Source organism: Ranitomeya variabilis, chromosome 1, assembly GCF_051348905.1.
Source record: "Ranitomeya variabilis isolate aRanVar5 chromosome 1, aRanVar5.hap1, whole genome shotgun sequence".
Lineage (NCBI taxonomy): Eukaryota > Metazoa > Chordata > Amphibia > Anura > Dendrobatidae > Ranitomeya > Ranitomeya variabilis.
In genome coordinates, this window is record NC_135232.1 from 335401826 (window position 1) to 335420180 (window position 18355).

The following is an 18355-nucleotide window of genomic DNA, read 5'->3' on the forward strand; positions in this document are numbered from 1 at the left end:
TTAGTAAATTAAATACACCATGAGTAAAATCTTTTAAAAAGAAGCGGTCATGAAAGTCAGGCTGCTGGAACCACTGGCAGTATGAATAAAACAATAACTTCAATATTGTAGCTGTGTATATTTTACTCTGCCTTTCAAAAAAGCCAGTCAGTGACCATACATCTCAGAAAACTAGTTCAAAGCAGGTCCTCTTCCCCACTCACCTAGACTGATTGACACCTCTCCATTATTAACCAGGCTTAATGTCACCTTACAATAGCAAGGTGACATTAACCCTTTATTGCCCCATATCCCACTGCTACTCGGGAGTGGGAAGAGAGAGGCTAAGTGCCAGAATAGGCACATCTTACAGATGTGCCTTTTCTGGGGTGGCTGGGGGCAGATGTTTTTAGCTAGGGGGGGCCAATAACCATGGTTCCTCTCTAGGCTATTAATATCTGCCCTCAGTCACTGGCTTTCCCACTCTGGCGGAGAAAATTGCGCGGGAGCCCACGCCATTTTTTTTCGTGAATTAACCCTTTATTTTAACAGCTAGAGCCCCCAAATTTTGCACACAGACTCTACTAACATTAGTAGTGAGGAATATGCAAAAAAAAGGGGATATGAAATGGTTTACTGTATGTACACCATGTCTCATATCATGTCAAGTTTGATAAGGAAATAGCAAAAGCCAGTAATTGATTTACCGGCTTTTAAGCTATCTAGCGCAGTATTAAATATAAATATAAATATATATATATATATATATATATATATATAAATATATATATGTGTCTCACTGACATATATATATATATATATATATATATATATATATATATATATATATATATATCTACCTACCTATACTATGTGTAGACATTTAGTCTACCTATTCTCTTCTAACCTGTCAGTGTGATTTTAATTTACACCGCACTGAATTGCCGGCTTTTCTCTAGAACACTGGTGCATATTTCTCGCAAGTCACACTGATGGTCCGTGTGTAATCCATATTTTTCTCGCCCCCATAGACTTTCATTGGTGGATTTTTTTTGCGCAATACGCTGACAAACGCTGCATGCTGCGATTTTCTCAGCCCGTAAAATACGGCTGAGAAATATACAGCACATAGTAGCTGCCCCATAGAGAATCATTGGTCCGTGTGCAGTGCGTTGTTTTTGCGCCTCTCATACGTCCGTAAAACTCTCTAGTGTGACGCCGGCCTGATAATTACCTTTCCATCTCCTAGTTTGGTTTTTCCCCATCCTCCACTCTCTGATGCATTCCTCTGTTATATGTGAGTGAATATTTGTATGCCTGGTATATGCCCCTGTTCGTGTTACTTTGTTTGTCTGGTTGGTGTACTACGGTGCACATCTCCTCCCCTTTTCCCTGGGCGGTGGGAAGGGTACAGACAGAGGGCAGATTCAGGAGATAGGGCAAGGTATGTGGCCTGGCGTCTTCACCATTAGAAGTAACCCAGGGAACAGGACGAGCTAAGGCTCCCCCTAGCGTTAGGGACAGGGATGGCAATCACCAATTTCCTTTCAAGTTATTGAAATCGTCATTTTCCCTTTTATCACAGTCCTAGTTCTTATATGCACTCGTTAAAATTGATTTTGCAACACCAACAAGGAAAAGTCATAGAATTATGGAAATCATAGGATGAATAGACATGTTAATGATATGCAAAGGATGAAGATGTAACATAATTTGCAAATCTGTGCATAATTTGTTTTTTTTTGTGTTCACATTTCAGGTTCTTGCTGTTAACATTCTTGGACGTTTTCTTCTAAGTAATGATAAAAACATCAGGTATGGTTGTTTCGCTATTTTTTTTAGCAGTTTTTGAAGTTTAAATCATATAGCTCACAGCAATATTCATGTATTTCTTATTTCCCAATACAGATCACCGTGGTTGACTGTTTACAACAATGCATATTTTACTGAAATCACCAGATCAGGGCAAATAACTTGACTCTTGTATGATTTATTTTGTATTCTAATAGTTCATTGATCTTATGAGAGCATTTCAATATGTTGTATCATTGCTGTAAGAACCAGTAAATGCGAAAATACTGAACTTTACCCTAATCTATAGTGGATCTGTTATTGGATTTCTGACGCGGCTGGTGTATTTTGTGTGAAAATCCATGTTAGAATGACTGAATTATCGTTTTTGAAAGTTAGAGTGGGCATTTTATGAGTCTACCTAGAACGGGACTGGATTTTCAAAGTAATTAGACCAGCATCATCAGGTCTAAGAGTTCTAATACTGTACACAGTTTACTATTAATTATGGTGACAGATCAACTTTGAAGGAAAAAAAATAAAAAATACAGAAAAATAAACATAGTATTACATACAGTAAGACATCATATTTATACATTCCCATAATTACAAATTCTTTGTGTAATATGAATAAAATTTGTTACGAATGGGAAATGGAATGTCTAATTTCCCTATATTCTCTGTAGATTTGTTGCCCTAACATCGCTCCAGCGCTTGGTGCAGTCAGACCATGCAGCAGTACAGAGGCACAGAGGGACAATTGTGGAGTGTCTTAGACAGACAGACACATCTGTAAACAGGTACTACCATGGGTATTCACTGAGTTTGTAGAAAAAGAGTGAGATTGTACAGATTTACCATCATCCAGCTTTGGAGCTTCCTGCATGGACTGCACTTGGGTTGGAGTGCAACTGCATATTCTTCTTTTTAATGAAGTTGCACTAACACAAAGGTTTTTATTGGCCTATGCTGAACGTATTAGATGTTTTTTTTTTCATTATTCACTAAGTTCTTTATATCGGTCAACCATTGGTCAAAACTGTAATCATATATCCATTATTCCAACAGGAAGGCGCTGGACTTGTGTTTTGCACTTGTGAATGAAACAAACATACGTGTAATGATGAAGGAGCTTCAGAGGTTCCTGCAATCCTGCTCACCAGAGCTAAAGGAGCAGTGTACATCAGGAATATTCCTTTGTGCAGAGAAGTAAGATCATATGGTAATAGAGGGCAATAAATCATCATTCATGGTTATAAAGTCAGAGATCAATTTACATTATGAGCTAGGACCACCAAGGGGACAAGTTCATGTTATCAGCTCTCCTCCACGGCAAATGGGGAAAGCTGCAGTGGATGTAGGGCACTACATTGCAATATAATGTGTGGGCCATATTGAAAATCTCCATCTTGTGTGGCATATTAGTAGTAGAGAATAATATTTCAATCACTATCATCGACTTTGCACTATTCCAGCCATTGTTGAAAGGTTTATTTTAACTTCTGTAGGTAAGAAGTTGTTGATCTTAGATTAAAACATTACTAAGATAATGGGATACTTATCATCTTCTTCCTCTCCCAGGTTTTCTCCTTCCAAGCGTTGGCACATAGATACCATAATGGAAACACTGGTCACAGTAAGTAAACTGATTATTTTTTCTTTGTCCTTCATTGATACATTACAGTATAACTTGGCTTAACACCCACAAAACTACAGGAAGGTTTTATTACATAAGCTGAAACATACCCATGTAAAGTGAAATATTACATACTGTGCTTGTTTAAAAATTTAGTGGGCTTACAAGGAATCTCTACTCTACCTTAGTAATAATTGAATGTTGCATGGATTGTAGGGCCAACACCCATAACCACCCCCGTAACTCTTGCTAAAGGCAAATACAGTGATGTGCAAATTAATTGGGACAAAGCAAAAAAATTAAAAAGTTATAATGCACTGTTACATACTAATTCTGAAAATTACCTTTTTCCACTGGCTAGTTGACCAAGATTGATTTATTATATATTAAAACTGGTTTGAATCACTGACTGGTAACCAACTTACGATTTTACTTAAAAAATGCTTTGTCCCAATTAATTTGCACAGCACTGTAAGTTGCTTTTTGAGATATAAGTGGCTTAGTTGCCTCTACCTATACCATTCCCTCTAGAGATGATAAGCTAAGAAAACAAGCATTGCTGTTCTTCTGTGCTAGCTGAGCGCCAAGGCCAACAGCAGTAGATATGGTCGAATGAATACTACATAGTATTGAAGGTCATCAAGTCTGAAAATAACCAGACTGAGAGTGTCTAAGCGTACCGTCTCACAGTGGCACTTTTGTCGCTACGACGGTACGATCCGTGACATTCCAGCGATATCCATACGATATCGCTGTGTCTGACACGCAGCAGCGTTCAGGAACCCTGCTGAGAATCGTACGTCGCAGCAGATCGTTTGGAACTTTATTTCGTCGCTGGATCTCCCGCTGTCATCGCTGGATCGGTGTGTGTGACACCGATCCAGCGATGCGTTCGCTTGTAACCAGGGTAAACATCGGGTTACTAAGCGCAGGGCCGCGCTTAGTAACCCCATGTTTACCCTGGTTACCATCGTAAATGTAAAAAAAAAAAAAACGTACATACTCACATTCCGGTGTCCGTCAGGTCCCTAGCCGTCTGCTTCCCGCACTGACTGACTGCCGGCCGGAATGTAAGAGCAGATCACAGCGGTGATGTCACCGCTGTGCTCTGCTTTCACTTTACGGCCGGCACTCAGTCAGTGCGGGAAGCAGACTGCAAGGGACCTGACGGACACCGGAATGTGAGTATGTACGGTTTGTTTTTTTTTACATTTACGATGGTAACCAGGGTAAACATCAGGTTACTAAGCGCGGCCCTGCGCTTAGTAACCCGATGTTTACCCTGGTTACCCGGGGACTTCGGCATCGTTGGTCGCTGGAGAGCTGTCTGTGTGACAGCTCCCCAGCGACCACACAACGACTTACCAACGATCACGGCCAGGTCGTATCGCTGGTCGTGATCGTTGGTAAATCGTTTTGTGTAACGGTACCCTTAGAGTTACAAGCAGAGCAGGCTAACGATAGACATCAACTTTGTGAATCGTACATTTTTCTTTCTTGGCCAGTTTTCATTACACTTGTCTCTAAACTGCATTACTAAAGTGTACATTTTATAAGTCTTGAAGCATTACACTTTAACTAACATGTAAGGCTAGATCATGATGTTTAGATGTTTCTGAATAATAGTCCATCAAATGAAAAGACACAACTTCTCATGGACTAAAGAGCACTGAGCCGAGAATGGACTCTACTATCGCCATGCCTTTCAGCAACTCAGATGACCACATATATAATAATTTGAATGCAAGAACAAATGCTGGCTAAGGCTCATAAATTATAGACAATGATGAGAAAATAGTGGTGAGGGACTTTTGCTAATGCAATCCATGACCTCAGCTAGACTGCAAAATGGAAAGGCCATAGCATGACGGATGTCTTCCTGTTTTATCCAATAATCCTCCTGTGTGCTCCATCTGACAGTAACATGAAGTATCTAATGATGAATGGGGCCTTAGAGTGATTACTACAAAATATTATTATCATTATTTTTTTCCCTTGACAATGTGTAAGGTTTAAACAATATCAAGGGTAAAGAAAATAATGGGAATATTCTCTTGTAATACAAATATCAGTAGCAGTAACTTTAAAGACATTTCCATGCAATATAAAAATCACCTGTAAATTATTTTTAGGGGTGTTCTTTTGCCAAAATATTCTATTAGGTTGTTTTTGTTTTCATTATATTGATTTACTCCCTTCAAGTTAATGGTGTGACTGCACTGCTATAAAAAAAAGGACTCACAACAGATGTGCTGACCATCAATCAGGATGTTACTCACCTGTACCAGTTTCAGCACCAGGCCTTGCTCCATTCTCCTATAGACACTTAACTTTGCAGTAGTCTACTCTAGGTGTATCGGGTAACCTATCGAACTCCTCTGATATCTTCACCTTAGTACTTTTTAAGATCGTCTCAAGCAGAGGCCAGGTGTTGTCTGTTTTGTCAGGAGTTTACTACTACTTCAATTAACTTAGCTCCAGCTAGGTGTTTAATCACCTCCTCTGCTAATCCTGACATCTGTGGTATAACCAGCATTATTTCCAAACTTAGTCCAGCTTACTATGTGCTGTCCACAGCTACCTCTGAGCAACAAAATTACCAAGTTTTCACAACTGTTCTCCGTACTGTTCACACCAGGTGTGATGCTAGTTACTACTCAGTGTGACACTAGTCACTACTCACGGACTTACTGTGAGGAGGGATAGTCAAGAGGTCCAGGGTCAGTACCAAGAGGGCTCGTAATAGACATAGGAGAAAAGACAAATGCGTAGTCAGGTAACAGTCCGAGGTCAAAGTATCAGGAAGGTAGCAGATCAAGACAAAGGGGTAAGTCAAACGGATGATCATAAGTTAATTCCAACGTCGTCAACGAAGATCAGGATACAATTACAGAGCAGATACACGCACAATGCTTGAGCAAATCTACAATTGGCAAAGTCTGACTGTTGTCAGAGTGCTAAAAAGCCCTGTAATTACACAGAATAGATGGCAAACAGTGGAGATCCCACAGACTCAACCTCAGCATCCCTGATATCTCCAGTATTAGATCGTAAAGACTGTGTGGACAGCAGTGTGAGCAGCCTCTTCCTATCTCAGGACCTCTGGCATCTTCAGTATTAGATCAGAAAGACAGGGTGTACAACAGTATGATAAACTTCTTTTGTCAGCACTCTTGGTATCTCCAGTGTCATGCTGCTGCAGTGCAGTACAGTGCAACCTCCACCAGGGGGAGCTTGAGAGGGAAGTGAGACTGCACACACAGAGCAGCAGCACAGACGCCACCAAGTGGCGAGAGAATGGTCAGACAAACCGAGTCAAAGCACAAGATAGCACAACAGTACAAAAGGATTAGACAGAACAGATAGTCAGGACGTAGCAAGAGATCAGTAAACCAGAACGGGCAATATACGGTACAATAGGGACAAACAGTAACGGAGTCAATAGCCAAGCCAGGAGGTCAGAACCGGAGAAGACAATAGTACCAAAGGCAGAAGCGAGTCCGAATATGAGCCAAGTCAGGAACCAGAGAATCAAGCAGATAAACAGAGAAATGATTGGAAAAGGGCAAACAGAGGGAGTAAACAGACACTCGACAAGTCAGGGATCACAGCAGGACAAATCAAGTTACCAGAGTCAGGTTCACACGCCGAAGACAGAACTATAGCTGACACCACCAGCAGGATGCCTGGGAGCTAAATAGCAAACCTGAGCCCAGAATGAGGCAGAGCAAAGTTAACCCTTGACATGATCCGCCCGGAAAAAGAGCAGACAGGACTAAACCCTGGAACAGATCATGAAATCCAGTATTAGATCAGAAAGACCAGGTGGACAGTAGTGTGAGTGATCTCCTCTTACCTCAGCATCCCTGGTAACTCCATTATTAGATCAGAAAGACAGGGTGGATAGCAGTGTGAGTGTTCTCCTCTTACCTCAGCATCCCTGGTAACTCCATTATTAGATCAGAAAGACAAGCTGCACCACAGCGTGAGCAGCCTCTTTTTACCTCAGCACCCCTGGTATCTCCATCATTAGAATCCACTTGTAGCACATCTTGTTACATATGAAGGGATGGGGGTTAAGGGCTAGCCACATGCTCACTATTAACATTCTAGGACAGGTTTCTGTCAGTATTACAAGGTAGTCACCATTTTAATGATCTACATTGATTACCTCGCTAGATCCCGAAGACAAAACAGAATTATTTAGCAATTGATTTATAATTAAAAAAAAATATTGATTGCTTCTTTATTCCTGTGAGATTTGGCATTTATATCAGGATTCGCTATTCACTCAAACAATCGGTAGCATTGAACATCAATCTCCATTTGGAAATACAACATTCAATACAGGATTCCTTTCCTGCTTCAGTGGTCAAAACAATCTGTGAAATATTTGGTAATTGATATAACCTCAGCTCATGACTTACTTATGTGCTGCTGACTTCCCTCCTTTTATCCACTCACTTGATAGATCATCATCAATCATTATTTACAATGATAACTAAGGAATCACAAACATGGATCAGTCGTATCCAGAGAGTCAAAATTGAATATTATACCTCAATATTTTTTTTTTATCTAGGACTCTTTATAAAGTTACATCATAAATCAATTGTATCTCTTTAGTAGGTGTAACAAAGTCACTGGTAAAGTACTGGAGGGAGATATGTGTCACTTTGCTTAATGGCATCAGTTATGTGAAACCCAGAGTATTTTCCTCCCGCACACTAAGTGTTGTGAGGATTAAGCTAAGTTGCATAAATGGACTGGCTTTTATGTGGACATCCATAGAGTGGGTGAGAGGATGTCCACCTCCTCTCTACCTGCAGACCCGCCACTGCCGAGTGCAAACAGGACCTGTGTGATGTCACAGTCATATGTTCAGTCACATGAGGGAGGAGTCACATGGTCTGGGGTTTAAATAGCTGGGCTCCAGAGGCAGTCTTTTTTCAGCAGAACTGGAGGTAGGACCTCAGTGGTTTGTGTCCTGAGGAGGAAAGACTGAACCTGTGTTGCTCCAGGGTGGGCTGCTACCTGCAAACGTATGGACTCTGTTACAGCATTTTGTTTTCTCTGTTGTTTTCCTGTTTTTTGCCTTTAGGGCTGTGTTTACTTTCCCCTTCTTGTTGGTTTATGCCACCATATAATAAACCAAGCTAAGATTTAAAGAGACAGTGTTCCTGTTTTCTACCGTGTACCGCTGAGTGAGTTAGGGTATACTATGTGCCCCTGATTGTCCAGTTCCAACCTGTACTCCTTATGGTCAGATGAAAGCCTGAGTATTCCTAACAGTCAAGAATTATTATGTGGCAACAATACATTCCCTGGACAGGCAACATGATACATCAAATATACAAGTGCTTCTCACAATGTTAGAATATCATCAAAAAGATAATTTATTTCAGTTCTTCAATACAAAAAGTGAAACTCATATATTATATAGAGTCATTACACACAGAATCGTCTATTTCAAATGTTTATTTCTGTTAATGTTGATGATTATGGCTTACAGACAATGAAAACCCAAAAGTCATTATCTCAGTAAATTAGAAGACTTTATAACACCAGCTTGAAAAATGATTTTAAAATCTGAAATATTAGCCTACTGAAATGTATGTTCAATAAATGCACTCAATACTTTATCAGGGCTATTTTTGCATCAATTACTGCATCAATGCGGCGTGGCATGGAGGCGATCAGCCTGTGGCACTGCTGAGGTTTCAAGGAAGCCCAGGTTGCTTTGATAGCAGCCTTCAGCTCGTCTGCATTGTTGGGTCTGGTGTCTCTTATCTTCCTCTTGACAATATCTCATAGATTCTCTATGTGGTTAAGGTCAGGTGAGTTTGCTGGGCAATTAAGCACAGTGATACTGTTGTTTTTAAACCAGGTATTGGTACTTTTGGCAGAGTGGACAGGTGCCAAGTCCTATTGGATAATTAAATTTCCATCTCCAAAAAGATTGTCGGCAGAGGAAAGCATGAAGTGCTCTAAAATTTCCTGGTAGACGGCTGTTCTGACTTTGGTCTTGATGAAACAGTGGACCTACACTAGCAGATGACATGGCTCGCCGAAACCATCACTGATTGTGGAAACTTCACACTAGACCTCAAGCAGCTTGGATTGTCTGTCTCTCCACTCTTCCTCCAGACTCTGGGACCTTGATTTCCAAGGTCTCGTGTGAAATATCCACAATCTAATTTTGTGAGATGCACCTGTAATATATGAGTTTCACTTTTTGTATTGAAGAACTGAAATGGATTAACTTTTTGATGATATTCTAATTTTGTGAGAAGCACTTGTAAGTGTATCTTGATATTCCAGATGTGTTGCCTACTACTATTTCTTCTCTCATATGGTTCATGACAAATCTTGGTCCAAAATCTCTTACTCAGATCTGCAGCATGTCAATTTCTCTCGTGAGTACGGTGAGATTTCTGTGCGGAATTTCCTCATAGGCTTACATTAGTTGCGGAAATTCTGCAGGTAAAAATTGTGCATAAGTTTTAAGTGTGTTTCTGCTGCATAAAAAGCACATGAGATCCGCAAATGACTATGTCAGTAAAGTTTTGTTAAGAAGTGTCAAAAACAAAGCAGCTTTATTTAACCCCTTCACCCGAAGCCTGTTTTAACCTTCTTGACCAGGCCAATTTTTATAATTCTGACCACTATCACATTCTGAGGTCACAACTCTGAAATGCTTCAATGAATCCCACTGATTCTGAGTTTATTTTCTCGTGACATATTGTACTTCATAATAGTGGTAAAATTTCTTTGATATGACTTGCGTTTATTTGTGAAAAAAACGGAAATTTGGTGAAAATTTTGAAAACGTTACAATTTTTAAAGTTTTAATTTTTATGTCCTTAAATCAAAGAGTGGTGTCAAACAAAATCTAATATATAATTGCCTAGAATACTACTTCCTGCAATTTGTGCCAACTTCCGTGGCTTTGTCCGGAGCTAATGTCCGGAGATAATGTCCGGAGCTAATGTCCGGAGATAATGTCCGGAGCTAATGTCCGGAGATAAGTGACGTCACCAGTGTCCTACACCCAGGCAGAGCACAGTGGCCCCAGGCAGAACATGGGGCCCCAGGCAGAGCACAGTGGCCCCAGGCAGAGCACAGGGGCCCCAGGCAGAACATGGGGCCCCAGGCAGAGCACAGGGGCCCCAGGCAGAGCACAGGGGCCCCCGGCAGCATATGGGGCCCCAGGCAGAGCACAGGGGCCCCAGGCAGCATATGGGGCCCCAGGCAGAGCACAGTGGCCCCACGCAGAGCACAGGGGCCCCAGGCAGCATATGGGGCCCCAGGCAGAGCACAGGGGCCCCAGGCAGCCTATGGGGCCCCAGGCAGAGCACAGTGGCCCCAGGCAGAACATGGGGCCCCAGGCAGAGCACAGGGGCCCCAGGCAGCATATGGGGCCCCAGGCAGAGCACAGTGGTCCCAGGCAGCTTATGGGGGCCCAGGCAGAGCACAGTGGCCCCAGGCAGAACACAGTGGCCCCAGGCAGAGCACAGGGGCCCCAGGCAGAGCACAGGGGCCCCAGGCAGCATATGGGGCCCCAGGCAGAGCACAGTGGCCCCAGGCAGCATATGGGGCCCCAGGCAGAGCACAGGGGCCCCAGGCAGCCTATGGGGCCCCAGGCAGAGCACAGTGGCCCCAGGCAGAACATGGGGCCCCAGGCAGAGCACAGGGGCCCCAGGCAGAGCACAGGGGCCCCAGGCAGCATATGGGGCCCCAGGCAGAGCACAGTGGTCCCAGGTAGAGCACAGGGGCCCCAGGCAGCTTATGGGGCCCCAGGCAGAGCACAGGGGCCCCAGGCAGCATATGGGGCCCCAGGCAGAGCACAGTGGCCCCAGGCAGAGCACAGGGGCCCCAGGCAGAACATGGGGCCCCAGGCAGAGCACAGGGGCCCCAGGCAGCATATGGGGCCCCAGGCAGAGCACAGGGGCCCCAGGCAGCATATGGGGCCCCAGGCAGAGCACAGCGATATTTTGGACCACTGTGCGGTGTTTCAGACCCCCTGTGTGATGTCTGGGGCCCTGTTCTTAAGTATATTAAAGATTAAAGTAACGTATATTAAAGTATATTATAGATCAAATTTTACACGTTTATGAGCACCATTGAGTGATATACTCAAGAATGACATAATTTTTCAACATTTTATGGTTTCAAACTGTAAACACTCAGAGTTTTTTTTACTTCAACCAGAAAACCTTAACGGTTCATAAAAAACTTGACTGTTCAGGATATGATAAAAGTCATAGTATTCTGAATCTTTAACTTATAAAGATACCTTTACATGGGGTGATTATTGGTTCCAGAGAGGCTTTCGGCCGATAATCGTACACATGGCTGGTGACAGGACAATACAATATAAACGTTCAAAGGTAAACACTGATAACATTAAAATCTAATATATAATTGCCTAGAATACTACTTCCGGCAATTTGTGCCAACTTCCGTGGCTTTGTCCGGAGATAATGTCCGGAGATAAGTGACGTCACCAGCGTCCTACACCCGCTCAGGGTGGACAAAGATATATGCCTTCGTGGTGCGCGGCACTTTTCTGATTGGTTGCCGCCTGTCGCGAGCGACCAATCAGAAATGTGCCGTACTGTCAAGAATTGTCAAGAGCTGGTGAGTGCAGCCATTTTTTGTTCTTTCTTACTTATTTATTAATTGTATTATTCTTACATTTGAATAAATAAAGTATATATGGATTCTAGACTCCCGATTCTTTAGAATCGGGCTGCCATCTAGTAGTTAATAAATAACATGTCCCACATGTCTACTTTACATCAGCACAACTTTGGAAACAACATTTTTTTGTTAGGAAGTTATAAGGGTTAAGCAGTGTGGAAGGAAAAAATGAACATTTAACTTTTTAGTCACAAAAATGATCTTTCAGCCCTGATTTTTTTTTTATTTTCACAAGGGTAATGGAACTCCCACCAGGGAGTACCAGGTTAGGTCACACTTAAAGGGGATGTCACGGTGGCTGCGACGAGGTCCGTGGCCTTGGGCGCCCAGTTAAAGGGAAAGGTCTTTTAAAGGGAGTAGTAATAAAGTTTGTGTTCATGACGCCACCTGTGGTTCTCGGGTCAGAGGTGACCGACACTGCTTAAAGGGGTCCTCTGGGGTGATGTTACTGCAGCAAAGATGGTGACGCTTCCCACAGGTGAAGCAGGGTCCCCAGGGCTCCCAGTGTGTGTTGGCAGGGATGGTGGGTGCCGGCAAATAAACGGAGGACACAAGGTTGTAACGTCTTTACCTGGTTTACTGGTTGTAAGCAGCCACAGTCCAGGCTACCAGGAACAGGTGGTGATATTGTTCGGCCGGCCAGGAGGCAAAGGTTGATCCCTCTCCCAGGTGAGGTCCATAAGCATTCCTACCCGCATTCGTATGCAAGGTCCCTGCTGCCTGTGGCTTGCTGGCAAAGTCCTCTCTCTCCTGTCCTAGGACAGTAACCCGTATGGTGGGCAGTGTGAGCCTTTTTATAGGGTCTCTATCACGACCTGGGCTCTCAGTGAACTGCTGCACCTTCAGGTGTGGGTGCAGGCAAATTACATCCGGTTCTGCCGTATGACCTGGAGTACAACACAGCCTCGGGCTCCCGGTGCCTGGTTCCTCTAAGCCCTTTCCTGCTCCTGTGCTCCTTTCCTCTAATGCTCACTACAATCCAACCCTTCAGGTTATGTTCCTTTCCTGGAGCTGTAGCTCACACGTGGCTGCACAGCCCCACAGTCTCTGCTCTCTGTCCTCACTCTTCAGTGTATCTCAACAATTGACTAACTCCTCCTCCAGACCAGGATATAACTATCTGAGGGAAGCTCCCCTGAATCCGGGTTCAGAGCTCCCCCTTCTGGCCTGGATTCGGATTTTGTTGTATGTAGGTGCGTTACCTGGTAAAAGGGAATCCTCCTTGCCTCCAAGCATGATATTGTCCTCCTCAAAAGGAAGGCAACATCACTGTAACAACCGGTTACCTGGGGTGTTACAGTAACAGTAGAAAAAGGACCACAATAGCTGTTGTGCAATTTCTCCTGAGTATGCCGATACCTCCATATGGAATGGAATGGAAAGAGCATTTTTTGACTTTTTGAAAGAAAAATTGGCTGGAATTGAGAGCAGATGCCATCTCGCGTTTGAAGAACCCCTGATGTGCCTAAGGAGGAGAAAAACCCACAATTGACTCCATTTTGGAAACTAGACCCTTCAAGGAACTTATCTAGACATGTGATGAGAACTTTAAACCCCCAGATGCTTCACAGAAATTTATAACATACAAAAATGATCTTTTAGCCCTGAATTTTTTCATTTTTACAAGAGTAACAGGAGAAAATGGACCACTAACATTGTTGTGAAACTTCTCCTGAGAACACCGATACCCCATATGTGGGGGAAAACCACTGTTTGGGCGCACTGCAGGGCTCGGAATGGAAGGAGTAACGTTTGGGATTGCAGACTTTGATAGAACTGTGTGACCCAATTTTGGAAACTACACCCCTGAAGGAATTTATCTAGAGGCATAGTTTTATAGTAATGGTTATAATGCTTTTGGTTTTACTGGTGTATGGAATTATAATGCGGTGTTATGTGTAAGATGTGCAGGGTACATCAGATTATAAAAGTGTGTTGTGCAACAGGGTATAAACTAATTTTATTAATTTGTGGACGTGTTGGTACGTTTGAAGCAATCCTTAATGTAAAGGCCAGATTGCTCAGGGCAGGTTTCACAATGGTAAGTTGTGTCCTTTCGGATTTCCCTCTTGGAGCATACTCTGCACCGTTTTTGTGATCGTCCTGTCCTCGCTGTTTGGGGATCCTGTCCTGGGAAATGTTGACCCGGGACCACAGGGGCACTATCAGTTTCAGAAGTGCTGGAACCCTCACCTTACTGAGTGCCAAACATTAGGGCCTTGATGACTACTTCCTGAAACTGAAGGAAGGTCCCCGAGTTGTCTGCAGATCGGAACAGCACAAAACATTGTACAGTGCCATCTGTACAATGTACATGGCCAATTTTTTGTACCATACTTCGGCTTTTCGCATGGCACTATATGGTTTGAGGACTTGATCTGAAAGAGCTACACCCCCCCATGTACCGATTGTAATCCAAGATACAATCTGGCTTTGAGGTCCCACGAACAGTGACAAAGGAGTTGTTGTCACGATGTAGGGAGGTCTGGTTTTTTTGCACAGTGCCACATGCAACTGTACCTCTGACAGTGAGAGTCTTGAAGAGCGGGATGCTGGTGTAAAAGTTATCAATGTAGAGGTGATAACCCTTATCCAGCAGTGGGTGCAGCAATTCCCACACAATTTTCACACTCACCCCCAGGACGGGGGGGGGGGGGGGGTGTCATTCAAGGGGGTTAATCTAGTTGTTCTTACCCTAGCAGACCCTAAATCTGTGGGTGTTCCCCAAGGTACTCTCGCACAGTTTGTATAGTCTTATTCCGTACCTGGCTCTCTTACTGGGCAGATATTGTCGGAATTTTAGCCTCCCTTTGAAATGAACCAGAGATTCATGTATAGCAATATCTCTCTGGGGTGTGTTCGCCTCAGCTAACTTTGTGCTGAAGTGTTCAACCACTGGCCAAATTTTGTATAGACAATCCAAGTTTGGATCATCTCGGGGAGGACACTGCGCATTATCACTATATCACTATAATGCAAAAATGTTTGGATTGCTTCAAATCGTGTCATTGTCACAGCCATGCGGAATACCAGTGTACTGTAGAATATATCAGTACTCCAGTATTGCCAAAGCTCTGGTTTTTGGATTATGCCCATATGCAACACAATTCCCCAAAATGTCATCATCTCTGTTGCATTTACAGGGGTCCATCTGGCGTATAATGACGTGGGATTTTGTGTGAAAAATTGATGGGCCCTAGTCCATGCCCTCATCATCTCATGCCTCGACTACTGCAACCTCCTGCTCTGTGGCCTCCCCTTGAACACTCCCGCACCCCTCCAATCTATTCTAAACTCTTCTGCCCGACTAATCCACCTGTCCCCCCCGCTATTCCCCGGCCTCTCCCCTCTGTCAATCCCTTCACTGGCACCCCATTGCCCAGAGACTCCAGTCCAAAACCTTAACCATGACATACAAAGCCATCCATAACCTGTCTCCTCCATACATCTGTGATCTCATCTCCCAGTACTTACCTGCACACAACCTCCGATCCTCACAAGATCTCCTTCTCTACTTCCTTCTAATCTCCTCTTCCCACAATCGCATACAACATTTCTCTCGCGCATCACCCCTACTCTGAAACTCTCTACCACAACATATCAGACTCTCGCCTACCATCGAAACCTTCACAAAGAACCTGAAGACCTACCTTTTCCGACAAGCCTACAACTTGCAGTAACCACCGATCGACCAAAGCGCTGCACGACCTGATCTACCCTCACCTATTGTATCCTCACCCATCCCTTGTAGATTGTGATCCCTCGCGGGCAGGGTCCTCTCTCCTACTGTACCAGTCGTGACTTGAATTGTTTAAAATTATTGTACTTGTTTTTATTATGTATACCCCTGCTCACATGTAAAGCGCCATGGAATAAATGGCGCAATAATAATAATAATAATAATGGGCATACAGGTTTGTCTGGGCCACCATAACATGTATTGTTTTCTCCCTGAAAAATAATTAGAAGAAGTCAATTTCAGTGAGGCCAGTGGTGTCAAACTGGATTGCTGAGCTGGTGATGAAATCCGGAATGATGGGCTGATAATTTTAGGGGGGTGCAATCCATATGGGATCGATTGCTGCAGGAGTTGCCTGGGTCCTATGGCGCCTTGCTGGGGGTCCTTCCTCACTAGATGAGGAGGAGGAGGATGAGGAATAGGGGAATGTGGGATCTTCCTCACTAGCTGAATCCGTATTGAGGCAAGGAAGGCGTATGCCTCTTTTGCTGATTGGCGTCTTGACGAATGGGTCATCTTTATTTTATTTTTCCAAACCCCGGGGATGTGTGTAAGTGATGCTTTTACACATGTAATGTGTGGGGATTGTGTATAGGGTACTATTTATTACTAGATGGTGGCCCGATTCTAGCGCATCGGGTATTCTAGAATATGCATGTCCACGTAGTATATTGCCCAGCCGCGTAGTATATTGCCCAGCCACGTAGTATATTGCCCAGTCACGTAGTATATTGCCCAGCCACGTAGTATATTGCCCAGTCACGTAGTATATTGCCCAGCCATGTAGTATATTGCCTAGTCATGTAGTATATTGCCCAGCCACGTAGTATATTGCCCAGTCACGTAGTATATTGCCCAGCCACGTAGTATATTGCCCAGCGACGTAGTATATTGCCCAGCCACGTAGTATATTGCCCCAGTCACGTAGTATATTGCACAGCCACGTAGTATATTGCCCAGTCACGTAGTGTATTGCACAGCGACGTAGTGTACAGCACAGAGCCACGTAGTATACAGCACAGACACGTAGTATACTGCCCAGTCACATAGTATATTGCCCATTCACGTAGTATATTGCCCAGCCACGTAGTATGTAGTATATTGGTCAGCCACATAGTATATAGCAGAGCCACAGTCATGTTGGACTTAAAATAAAAAATAAACATATGCTCACCTTCCGAAGGCCCCTTGAAAACCTGGCGCCTGTGTGCGGTGCACGCGGCAGCTTCCAGTCCCAGGGTTGGTATGAGCGCAGGACCTGTGATGACGTCGCGGTCGCATGACTGTGACGTCATGGCAGGTCCTTCTCGCATAGCATCCTTGGCACCTGAACCTGCCGCTTGCACTGCCGAGGACAGCGGGCAACGTCGGAGGGTGAGAATAACCTTTTTTTTATTATTATTATTTGTAACATTAGATATTTTTAATATTGATGCTGCATATGCAGCATCAATAGTAAAAAGTTGGTCACACAGGGTTAATAGCTGCGTTACCGGAGTGCGTTACACCGCGCTCCGGTAACGCTGCCATTTAACCCTGTGTGAGGGCTGACTGGAGGGGAGTATGGAGCGGGCACTGACTGCAGGGAGGAAAGAGCGGCCATTTTGCGCCAGACTGTGCCCGTCGCTGATTGGTCGTGGCAATGGTCGTGGGCGTTTTGCCATGACCAATCAGCGACTTGGATTTCCATGACAGACAGAGGCCGTGACCAATTAATATCCGTGACAGACAGAAAGAAAGAAAGAAAGACAGAAGGACAGACGGAAGTGACCCTTAGACAATTATATAGTAGATAAAAAAACAGAGAGAGAAAAAAAGTAGAGAGAAAAAATGTAGAAGAAACAAATGAAAAGAAAAATGTAAAAGATGTAAAAAAAATAAGTTTGTATAAAAAAATACAGACGTTCACTACACTAATGCCCTTCCTATAAATTTACCCTTTGCAAATAATTCTTTTTTTTACAAAAGAAAAACGGACGTCACCAACAATGTGATGTACGCTCCCCTAATGCACTACCTAAAACTTTACTAGACGCAAATAATTATTTTTTTACAAAAGAAAAACAGACATCACCAACATTGTGATGTACGCTCCCCTAATGCACTACCTAAAACTTTACTAGACGCAAATAATTATTTTTTTACAAAAGAAAAAACAGACATCACCAACAATGTGACGTACGTTCCCCTAATACATTCGCTAAAAATTTACTCTACCCAAATAGGTCTTTTTTTACAAAAGAAAAACGGACATCACAAACAATTTGACATACTCTCTCCTAATGCGCTAGAAATTACCCGGTGATAGCACGTTTTTTTAATGCAAAAAAAAAAGACACTACGCTGTATGATTTTTTCTTGTTCTCTAAAACAAGATCGGTCGTCACTAACACAGTGACGCTGGCTATACTAACATGCTACCTCGTTACCTCTAAAACTACATTGTATGATTTTTTTTTTCTCTAAAACAAGATCGGTGTCACTAACGCTGTGATGCCGGCTACGCT

General features: G+C 43.4%; 1 protein-coding gene across 2 annotated transcripts in view; it reads left to right on the forward strand.

Moving 5' to 3' along the window:
- The window catches only part of AP1G2 (adaptor related protein complex 1 subunit gamma 2), an 84482-nt gene that overhangs the window by 26273 nt on the left and 39854 nt on the right, over positions 1–18355 (forward strand). For both annotated transcript variants that reach the window (XM_077299301.1, XM_077299307.1), the window contains exons 10-13: positions 1739–1794; positions 2457–2570; positions 2839–2979; positions 3352–3406. In XM_077299301.1, coding sequence (XP_077155416.1) covers positions 1739–1794; positions 2457–2570; positions 2839–2979; positions 3352–3406 — 366 coding nt within the window. The remainder of the gene's footprint in view (positions 1–1738; positions 1795–2456; positions 2571–2838; positions 2980–3351; positions 3407–18355) is intronic.